The sequence below is a fragment of the Camelus bactrianus genome, chromosome 3, assembly GCF_048773025.1.
Source record: "Camelus bactrianus isolate YW-2024 breed Bactrian camel chromosome 3, ASM4877302v1, whole genome shotgun sequence".
NCBI lineage: Eukaryota > Metazoa > Chordata > Mammalia > Artiodactyla > Camelidae > Camelus > Camelus bactrianus.
In genome coordinates this window covers 15,630,535-15,642,751 of record NC_133541.1, presented here as the reverse complement: position 1 = coordinate 15,642,751, position 12,217 = coordinate 15,630,535, and the positions used below count along the sequence as shown (strand labels likewise).

Genomic DNA, 12,217 nt, shown 5'->3' with positions numbered 1-12,217 from the left:
CCTATTGAAAATTGGATAATACTCTTGCAGTATATAACCTTTCCGTGAACTCAGGCAGAGGACTCTGAGGAATTTTTTGGCAACTATAGAAATGCTGATTAGACTGTACTTTAAAGTTATCTAAGACAAGTGATTTTTTTTTTCCCCAGAGAGAGCAATTACTGAGTAAAAATAACATGGAAAAGCATAAGATCATTTACCATATATACCAAGATTCTAGGAGTTATGACTTTGTTAATCCTATTTAGATAAAAATGCATTGTTTTCTAAATAATAAGCTGACCATGTGATTGAATTATATCATGAATAGCAGTGGCAAAACTTTAGAATATTAGTCAAAGATTTATAAATACATTTTGACCCCTGTCTTTTAAAGTTTCTCCCAAATGTTTTTTACTCTTCAAGGAAATGCCAATTTTCATAAAATAACAGGTAAACAAAGGTTCATGTATTATTATTATTCAAAAATGATTAATACCTAATTATTTATGGACTGTTGGCTCTCAGTTGTCAGAATTCTTAAAGGTAATTCTACATGTTATATGTCTCCAGGATTGGTGTTTGCATGTTTTGGGGTTTTTTTGTTGTTGTTGTTAGAATTAATGTTTAAAGTAAGTTTTGTCTGATATCTTTTGTTATTCTAGGATAATTGTATATATTTCCTCCCATGGGTAATCTCATTATCCTAAAAGTATGATGGAACATAAAGGTTTTATATTGAGGATTAAATTTGCAATGGCGTTAGTGGGCAAGGAAGCCCCCTGAAATGGAGAAAACCCCAAAGAGTGTGTTCTTGTCTTCCAGCCGTGAAAGAATTCACAGTGGAGACAAAGAGGCAGAATGAAAGCTGTTTTATTGCTCAAAGGAGGAAAAGACACTCGAGTGGAAAAACACTTGAGTCAGGTGACTTGACGTAAGGACCCCTGCTCTTGGGGTCTTAACAGGGTCCTTTTATCTGTCCCCTTTGGTGTTTCTTATCCTCTTTCCATTGCCTGCTCCTTTCCTGCTTCATTTCCAGCTCGTTCTGCTCTGTGAAACAAACTCTCTGCAAAAACAAGATCAGGTAACTAGGGACCTTCAAACAGGCTAAAATTAGGTAACTAGGGAGCCTCAGACAATGTAGTCAAGCTAACACATGTGGTCAAGCTAGACTGTGCGAGCGAGACCCTCAAACCATGTGGTCCTATCGATTAGATCGAGTCACGGCTTTCTAGTCCTTCAAGGGAGTTTTTTTCATTATTCAAGCAAAAGTATCACCTAAGCCAACTATAGGTTAACTTTAAACAGGTTAATTTTAAAACCCTTAAAGAAGTCTCTAGGCAACAGGTCCCAGTTTTGGGTCCCTTGCTCCCTGCCTCCTTCAAAGGTACATGTGAATATTTATGTTAAATACAAATACTAATAAAATATTTAAGCATTAAATGCACACTAGGCTTTTTAGATTATGCTTTCTACTCTAGAAGAACCCCACCCACAAAGATCTTTGTTTCCCTGAAGTGAATTAATTCCAAGTAACTCCACCTTTTATGTCCTTAGTGATCTTTATTGTTAGAGACATTGAAAGCTCATTGAGTTTCTCTCCGTTTATCATAAAATCTGTTTTTCCCCCAGTTTCCTCTTCTATTAATCTTATAATTATCTAGCTAGAATATCATACACAGACACATAACATACACATTCAGTATTTTTATTTTCCAAATTGCTGGTATTTTTTCTTACCAGATAGGTTGTTTATTCATTCTTTTTATTCATTTACCTATCAATAGAAACGGATTATTTTCCTTATCTTGGCCATTGTGAATAATGCTGCAACAAACCTGAGAATATAGACTTCTCTTTGAGATCCTAATTTTAATACTTTGGTATATATACCCTATAGTGAGATTGCTGGATCATATTGTAGTTCTATTTTTTTTTTTAATTTTTGAGGCATCTCAGTATTTTACTTAGTTGCTGCACCATTTTACATTCCCACCAACAGAGTACAAGGATTCCAGTTTCTCCATAACCTTGCCAACACTTTTTGTATTTTGGTTTTTGATAATAGACAACCTAACAGGTATGAGAAGATCTCTTCCTATGGTGTTGATTTGCTTTTCCTTGATAATTAATGATGTTGAACATCTTTTCATACACCTGTTGTATGTCTTTATTTGAAAAATGTCTGTTCAAGTCCTTGGCTTATTTTGAAAATTGGGTTATTCATTGTTTTTTGTTTGTTTTTTGCTGTTGATTTGTAGGAGTTACTTAAACATTTTGGAAATTAACCCCTCATCAGATAAGTGGTTTGCAAATATTTTCACCCATCCTGTAAGTTGCCATTTCATTCTGTTGATTGTCTCCTTTGCTGTGCAGAAGTGTTTTGTTTGATGTAATTCTACTCATCTGCTTTCACTTTTTATTGCCTTTGCTTTTGGTGTCATACTCAAGAATTTTTTGCCAAGATCAACATCAAGAAGACTTTTTTCACATGTTTTCTTCTAGGAATTTTGCATTTTTTGGTCTTACATTTAAGTTGTTCATTTATTTTGAGGTGATTTTTGTGTATAGTGCAAGGTAGAAGTCCAATTTCATTTTTGCACGTGTATATCTAATTTTCCCAATACCATTTGATGAAGAAACTATCATTTCCCCATATTTTTTTACTCTTGGCACCCCCACCAAAGATCAATTGGCCCTATATGCATGGGTTTAATTCTGTTGCATTGGTCTATATGTCTGTGCCAGTATGATACTGTTTAATTATTGTAGACTTGTAATATATTTTGAAATCTGGAAATGTCAAGCCTCCAGCTTTGTTCTTTTTTCTCAGGATTATTTTATCTATTCTGGGTATTTTGTAGTTTATACAAATTGTAAGATAGGTTTTTTTCTTTTCTATTTCTGTGAAAAAAGTGTCATTGAATTGTGGTTAGGCTAACATAGCTTTAAATTTGTAGGTTTCTTTGGGTAGTATGGACATTTTAACAATATTAAGCCTCTTAGTCCCTCAGCATAGGATGTAGTTCAATTTATTTGTGTCTCCTTTAATTTCATCAATGTTTTGTAGTTTCCAGTACACAGTGACTTTCCAGTACACTCCTTGCTTAAGTTTATTCCTAAGTATTTTATTCTTTTTGATGCTATTGTAAATAGGATGGTTTTCTGAATTTCCTTTTTGGATTGTCCATTGTTAGTGATAGAAACACAACTGATCTTTGTGTGTTGACTTTGTAAAGTGCCAATTTCACTGAATTTGTTTTTTTCATTCTAACAGGGTTTTTATTTGTTTATTTGTTTTTGGTTTATGTAGTCTTTAGGGTTTTTTACCTATAAGATCATGTCTTCTGCAGAGATAATTTTACTTTTTCCTTTCTAATTGGATTCCTTTTTATTTTTTCCTTCCTAATTTCTCTGGCTGGAACTTCCAGTACAATGGCGAATAGAAGTGGAGAGAATGAGTTCCTTGTCTTCCTCTAGATCTTTGAGAAAAATGTTTCAATCTTTTTAGCATTGAGTATGATATTAGCCCTGAGCTAATGTCTCTATTATTTTGAGGTACCTTCCTTCTAAACCTAGCTTGTTTTGGTATAGTCATACAATGGAATATTATTCAACCTTTAAAAAGAATGGAATTCTGCCATGCATGACATGGATGAACCTAAGTAAAATAAGTCAGTCACAAAGGACAAATGATTCCATGTATATGAGGTTTCTAAAATAGTCAAACTTGTAGAAGCATCTAATTCAATAGTGATTGTAGAGGGCATAGTGGAAGGAGAAAATGGGGCTTTGTTGTTCATTCCATACAAACTTTTAGTTATGCTGGATGAATAGATTCTAGAGTTCTGCTGTACTACATAATGTCTCTAGTTAGCAATGCAGTGTTGTGCTCTTCAAAATTTGTTAGTAGAGTAGATCTAATGTTAAGTGCTCTTACTACAAAAACAGAACAAAACAAAACAAAAAATGCAATGCAAGGAAACTTTAGGAAACATTGGAGGTGTTTATTACCTCGATTTTGATGATGATATCACCAGTGTTTGCTTTTCTGCAAACTTTCATGAAATTGTACACATTAAATATGTACAGTTCTTTGCATATCAAGTGTACCTCAATAAAGCTGTCTAAAAAAAAGAGACTCATCACATTTATTCTCCTGAAATTTAGAGTATTTTTAAAGTATCTGGCTATTTGTTCAGTCCTTAGAAATTCTAAAAAATTATCCTAAACTGCCATTGATTTATAAATATTATCCATCAGCTATTTTATAGTGATTAGTAGACACTTCGTTTTGAATACTTTGTTTTTATACATGATATTAGGTTGGATTAATTTGGGCATTTTATAGTCTTTATTATATACTTTTTAGAATACCTACAATACTTAGAATTACCCTTTTGAGTTACATCATATCACCTTTAAACTCATGTTTAATAATTATTTCTAAAACATAATCCTTTTTAATAAGACTATTTTTTAGAGGAGTTTTAGATTTACAGCAGATTTGAGAGGGAGATGCAGAGACTTTCCATATATCATCTGCCCCTATACTTACATAGCATCCCCCATTATCAATATCAATCACAAGAATTGCACATTTTTTTAACCAAGGGTGAACTTACATTGGCACATAAGAATCACCCCAAATCCATAGTTTAACTTAGGGTTAACTCTTGGTATTGCATATTCTGTGGGTTTGGACAGATGTATAATGTAGAGTGACCACCATTATTGTATCCCACAGAATATTTTCACTGTCTTAAACTTCCTCTTAGCTCTGCCTATTCATCTCTCCCCACCCCAGGCCTGGCAATTGCTAATCTTTTTATTGTCTCCACAGTTTTGCCTTTTCCAGAATATCGTTTAATTGAAATCATACAGTAGTTAGCCTTTCTAGATTGGCCTCTTTCATTTAGTAATATGCACTGATTTTCCTCCATGTCTTTACAAGGCTTGCGAGCTCATTTCTTTTTAACAGTCAATAATATTTCATTTTATGGATGTATTACAGTTTGTTTATCCATTCATCTACTAAAGGAAATTTTGGTGGCTTCCAAGTTTGGGCCATGATGAATAAAGCTGCTATAAAAATCCATGTGTTGGTTTTTACATGGAGAGAAGTTTTCAATTCCTTTAAGTAAAAACCAAGGAACATGATCACTGGCTGGTATGGTAGCCTCTAGCCTAGAGGGAGGCAGGGATGCTTTTTGCCTTCAGCTTACAGACATGATTGTTGTCAGTTTTTAGTCCCTTGTCACATAGTCTACTCAGTAGAGCTTCAGTACAACCTGGTAGCTGGATTCCCCCAGGGGAGCAATCTGAGGGAAAGTGAGGAAGAGTACACATGATAGTAGCCACGGTGCTTTTGTAACCTATAAAATTTGGATCTCATGTTCTTCCCATGTCAATGAACTATATCAGGATAGATAGAGTCTTTAAAAGTATAATAGATCCTGATACAAGCATGTGACTAAGATCAGGGGATCACGTGTTTCATGGAAGACGTACTCAACCCATGAAATGTTCTGTTGGTAAGGGCTGTTGAACTAAAAATTAGTATTTGATGTCAGCATCAGAAATGTTTATAGAAGAGAACTGGGAAAAAAAGTCTTTATTGAATAATGAATAAACACAGCTACACACACACAAATACATACATACAGGTCAACTTTTTGTATCTATATATAATGCTTTAAAACATTCAATTGTACGTTTAGAAGCAAATTGGAATACTCCATACACTTACCAGATGCACAAACTTAAAAAAAAATTATCATACCACAACTACCAAAATATTAGCTTAGGAAAATTATTTTTATAGATGTTCCTTCCACATCTATAGTTACATATTTATATAGTCTAATTATATTTATGTGTAACGTTGAATCGCCATTAATTTAATCTTGGTTGACACTTTTTAATAAAATCTTCTTAATTCAAAGTTTCTGTCACTTATATAACTATTTAAGGTTTGCTATAAAAAATAAATAGCTGCGATAGATATGTTTCTAACTTGACGATTAAACAACTGGTAACAACCGGTCAGTTATGCTTAATATCTATTTCATAAGTGCCTGCAGGGAAATGTAAATCTCTATGAAATAGATGCAAATATAAATAGATGTATGGTCTAAATATGTTAATGTCTTTTTCTTGTAGTATTGTTATTTTATGATCATTAACATCATCAAATAAGTGTAATATGAAATATCTTTCAGAGCATTATCAACTGTATGTTCCTGAGTCAGCTCAAGTTGGTTCAGCTGTTGGGAAAATCAAGGCAAATGATGCAGACACTGGTTCAAATGCTGACATGACATACTCCATCATTAACGGTGATGGTGTTGGGATATTCTCCATCTCCACTGACAAAGAGACCAGAGAAGGGATCCTTTCATTAAAGAAGGTAAAAAGAACATTCTGTTAGTGAGTTAGGTAATTCACTCATTTTTCCATGAATGGAAATTTGGCAGAGGTATGAATGAGCTATATAGTCAGGTCATTAAAATGATAAAATGTTTCTTCTTTGAAATATAATTACATTTTAATTATGGTTATGTCTAACTCTTTAAATCTTAAGTATATTTCAGTATGATGGGAAGGTCGGATGTAGAATACACTATGAATGTGTCCCCTTATCTTTATTTTCAGATAACAGACTCATCATGAATGCCAGTTCTATTAACGTCATTACTCTGTATTGTACTAATCTAAGTAACGCTAAGAGACTTTCTGTCTAATGTAAAAATCTTCACCATGTTGGCTAACCATCTTTAGGAGACAGGAATTCGCTTGAAGGTCATGGATCCTTGAGTGAAACCATTAACCTTCTCCCTCAATTCTTTTTTTTATTCCTAAGAATTTGTCATTGGACTAAATCTATTGCTTTTTTTGCTTTTTAAAGAACGTAATGTTCACGACCGTGTAAAAATGAAGTGGAACACAGACAATTAGCAAAGAAGGATTTAAATGTAACTCCTAATGCAGTCTGTCTCAGTCTTTAAATGTTTAACAATTTCAGTTTGGCAATATAGTAACATTCAGGTCCCTAGGCCTGACCTTCATTATATTTTGATTCAGAAAGGCTGGAATGAAGCTGAGGAATTAGCCTTTTTAACAAGTACTCCAGATGATTCTTCTGTATAATATGTTTAGAACATGGGCTGAGAAATTTTATTCTGATGTTCTACTGTAATATTGATGTGAATCAATCTATCTATCTATCTATCTATCTATCTATCTATCTATCTATCTATTCTGTTTATTTGTGTCTATATGTATTATCTATCATCTAGCTATCTATTTGTGTGTTTTATATATACTTTTTAATTTGCAGTATATAAAGTCTCATTAATAAAATAATCACAATTTTATATTGGTTTAAAGTTGAGAATTAATGTATCTTTTGGCTGCTACAAAAGGAGGCTACAAAGTAGAACTTAAACTGTGTAAATACTTACATAGAAATAGTCATCACTAGTCTATATGAAATATGAATGTCTTCATCTAACATATTTTTTTTTCATTTTAATCTCTTTTCCCCTGAGATTGTCAAACCTGGATCAAAAATGTGTTAATAAAAATAGTCAATTTCTATATCTTTATTTAACAAATATATATATTTTGAGTACCTCTTCATGCTGATCACTGAGCTCTAATTTAAGCCATGCAAGCAAGAACAGAGCCAAAGTTAGTCTCTGTCTGCATAGAGCTTCCAATCTGTGGAAGTGGAGAGACACCAGTCAAATGTCACATGCATTCTTACAGAGATAATAAAAACTGTTCTATGAAGGAGAGTTATACAGTGCTATCGGGGAAAAAAAATCTAGGATATTTGGTCCTGTCTGATACTCAGGGATGATTGAACAGAAAACTGAAGGAAACCTAGGAGGTAACCAGGTAAAGAATGTAAGGATGAACATTCTAGGAAGAGGGAAAAAACAAAACAAAACAAAACAAGGAATCTGAGTAGGGTGGAGCATGGCACATTCAAGGATCCTTGATTCTGGAGCAAAGAGAGTGAAGGAGCTAGTGGGTTCAAGAACACAAAGGGCTTTGTTCGATTTTACCCAGTGGAGAGCCATTGACAGTGTCGAAGTGGGACGTGACTAGGTCTTGTTTGATGGCAATATTTCTGACTAATCATTGACGTAAACTACATGAGGACCAGACCATTTTAAGATGAAGTGAGGACTGCCTGCTTTTCATTCCTTGGATGGCTTCTTCACTCAGGTAAATTCCAGTAAACAGATGAATAATTCTTCCTGAAACATGAATCCTGAACCTAGGGAACAGCAGGGTTTAAGAAACAAGCAGAAGGTAGGAAAGAAATAGAGCCTGGGAAGAAAATTTCAAAAAAATAGAAGAAACTTTTGTCACTGAAAATTCCCGAGGGAGGCTGTCCAGGAGGAAGATAGTCATTAAAAATGTGAAGTATTCTAGAAATTTAAAACAAGTTTAGCATTATAAATATTAATCTGATTTGGCAAATGGGAGGGCAGGATGCTTGTCACAAGCCGTTTTCAGCTCAATACAGCATCAGTATCGTGTCATCATCATCACAAAAACTGTATGAACGGCGTCTAAGTTTGTTAAGTGGTTCCTCTTTGTCAGGATGGGTTTTAAGCACTTTTTCCAGGTCTTTATGGAGCTAATCCACCTATTATCATTCCTTTAAATCTGACTGGGACATCAGGATATAAGGAGAGTTATTACTCTCACTAATAAAACAGAAACTGCAATTCAGCTACAGAAACCGAATCACAGAGAGAAAAAGAACTGCACCCAGGTGGAAGTTCATTGACAGAAAATTGAACTCAGGAGTCTATCTCTTCAGAGTCTGAACAGTTACTCATTTTACAGATTTAGATGGATATATATATATATATATATATATATATATATATATATATTTAATTATTTGCTACAGTGCAGAGAGGAACAAATTTCATGTGGTGGGGAGAAATTAGAAGCATGGACATGGGAGAAAAAAATGAAAAAGAAATATGCCATCCTCTTTGGGAAGCTTTGTGGTAAAGTGGGGAGGAAATTTTATAATGGAAATAAATGCAAACATCACAAGATGAAGATTTTAATGTTGAGTGGGAGATTGAAAGTGTGTCTCTATACAGGTGGATAGAAGGTCAATAGAAACAAGAAACTGAGGTTACTAAAGAGACGATAACTGATTTAAAAAGATGCACTGAGGTAGAGTAGGCCCTGTATAGGCTTTGGATCACAGATGGAAAGAAAGAAGCTATGATGATGCCTCCTTCTTTGCCAAAATCAAACAGGAGGGAGAAACAGATGTCGGCAAATAGGTTTGCAATGATCTAGCTGGAGTATGTGTATGTGTGAAGAGTGGTAAGGGGGTCCTTGCCTATGGACAACTATTGTCTTTATAAAGTAGGAAATTATATCCTGTTTGCAAAAAATGAGAGTAGTGATGGATGGCGTGAATATACGCATAATTCAAAATACAAGGATAGATTGTGAGACAATAGGGATCTTACCACCCTGTATGGCCTCAATTAATTTGATGTCGTTTGTGAAAAAATGAAGACAAAATAGAACATGCACGTAAGTGTGCACAAGTGTGCAATTAACGTTCTCTATTCTACATTACACACACCAAACACAAAAAGAGGAGGTATTTTCAAGATAAGTGTTTTAATTGTGTAAATGGTAGGATGATCTACTAAAATTAACCTTGCCCCTTAATGAGTTCAAATCATCTTTCACCTTCTTCCCTGAATTTATTTTCTAATGTTGTCTACACTTCCTCCAAAACGCATTCATGTTTGCATTTATCTAATTTCTTGATTCTGCGAATTGGAATAATCAGTCTCAGAGTTACCTCATTGCTATATATCTTATGTTATAAATAATTGCAATTTGAAAACTAAACTATATAAGTCTATGGATTTTAACTTTTAAGAGGCATTCATTCAGATGGCAGGAAATAGATAAAACAGTCCTTTAAAACCTTATTTAATCTCTGAAGCATCTCACTTTAGCCAGCAAGGCAGAACAGCTAATCTTCCCAAAGATCAGAATTAGCATTGCTCTATAAATCAGCCTACAGGAGCATCTACACATCCCTGTCCATATCATGCCTTCATCAGAAAATTGCCAAGCTGAATTCACCGGTCCATGGTGTGGTACATTGTAAATACACTTTGATAACTTTCATTCATTGTTTAATGGAGCCTGACTGGGTAGAAGAGGGAAAAAGATAAGGATGAATGCAAGTTGATGCACTCTTTCCTCTGACAGAAACTTCTGGAGCTAGGGATGTTCTTCTTAGCTGTCTTTCTCGGGTTTTCTTCTTGTGGTCCCTGTGTTAATTTAGATTCTTTATAGAAGCTGTTCTGCTATATATATATATTTTTAATTCAGAACTCCAACTCTATTTGCTCTCTTGACTTTTGGCAAATGCTGTCTGGAGTATCACTTGTCTTTGTTAAGTGCATTTAATTGCAAATACAATGACTATTAGTTTAAGCCAGAAATCTTCATCTTGGTCTGCAAGGCAGTGAAGGATGGTGGAAAATCTGATCTTTACTCTCAGATGAAATATAGATTTTGGTCTTGCCCTTTAAGAGATCGATGACATTATCTCAAGTCTATTAATCTTCACTTTTCTTATTTTAGCATGTTCCAAAGTGATAATTACAAATAGATAAAATAAGGTGGAAACAGGCTGTGTCTGGCTAACAATTGCAATAAGATCTCAAAGTCTGCTTTTCTTCTTGTGTTCCTTTCTTCCTCTTTTTGCACCAAATTTTAATTGCACTTTCCAGACCACTCCATGTGGTTATTTTACTACCTGTTTATTTCATGTTATCCTATCCACCTGTAAGCACACAAAAATTGACATATCCTGTGTAGATTATGTCACATGTGTATGCTGTCATTCACGTGTCTTGGTGAGCTACTTCCCCATCCATCTTCTGTAAGAGGAGGTTTTTTCAAAGTTCAATGTTGTCTTTGTAGTATAACATCTCTAGTTATGTTTCAGTCACACATATCCTTCTTTGAATTATCTTTTCTTTTTACATATCAAGGAAGGCATTTCACTAATTTCTCACTGTGCAAAACATAGCAATTCCATATGCCTCTTAAATCTGCTAGATCTGATAGAGTAGAAAGAACTTTTGTAATTAATTCACTATGAATGTAATGACAATATCCCTGAATGTCTATCTACATGTGCTACAAGTCTATTCCTGTCCACAGTAGTTGTTAAACATTTTGCAACTGGGTACTTTGTATTTTTTTTTTTTAAATTTTATACCATACAGTGTGTTAAAGATCATTATACCATCTTATTTAACACAGGATTAGAGATGGGTCATGAAAATAAACATAAAAAATTATAAAAAGTATTTTTTTAAGTTTAAATTAATCCTAAGAGAAAAACTATGAAAATGTTTTTAATTATAACCATACTAGGTCTATTCTAAATAACCACATTTTAAAATTTTTAGTAGATTACATTTATTGAATTTTTCTTATCATTTCTTTGACATGCACTGAGCAACCGACTAAGAATCAGGATGTCCTTTGCCATTATATTGTAAAGTTTTGGGGCTGTGAACCACAAAGTGCAATAAAAAATAAGTCATTCCAGCCAATTGCAAAAGCACACACAAGCAAGCACACGAGCACACTTTGTACATAAAAGAAATAGGTTTCTAATTCTAATGAGTTATTTACAAAAACTAAACATTCATTAGGGATTTTATTATTAAAAACCTCCACCAGGTTACTGTTTTTATTCTTGTAAGATCCTAGTATCTGGAAAGTGGTTCTCCTGCCCAGCCAGAAGCTGAAGAGGAGAAAGTCCAACTTTCAATTCAGTGAAGTCTATCACTGTATTTAGAATACCTCTGATGGAGAACTGCTTTGGGGAAACTTCTGTAATTCTTACTCTTCATCTGTAGGTATGGCCGTGGAGTGACAGATCTGTTGAAACTACTTTGAGCATTCATTAACAGTTTTTAACACATATTCCTACAATGTAATATAATTGGAAATGAATGATCTGTTGAAACACCCTACTGAGTTAAGCTATCCACATCCATAAGTTATAGATAAGTTTTCATAAGTGTGGGCATATTGAAATACCCACACATGTAACGCACATATATGTGCTAGTATATGAGTGTATATAAATAGAATAATAAGGAATAAATAAATATACTTTATATATTATATAGGTACATTTGTTATT

General features: G+C 33.8%; 1 protein-coding gene across 7 annotated transcripts in view; it reads left to right on the top strand.

Moving 5' to 3' along the window:
* The window catches only part of CDH18 (cadherin 18), an 884,058-nt gene that overhangs the window by 782,619 nt on the left and 89,222 nt on the right, over positions 1-12,217 (top strand). For all 7 annotated transcript variants that reach the window (XM_074356520.1, XM_074356521.1, XM_074356531.1 and 4 more), the window contains one exon: positions 6,201-6,388. In XM_074356520.1, the coding sequence (XP_074212621.1) occupies positions 6,201-6,388 (188 nt within the window). The remainder of the gene's footprint in view (positions 1-6,200; positions 6,389-12,217) is intronic.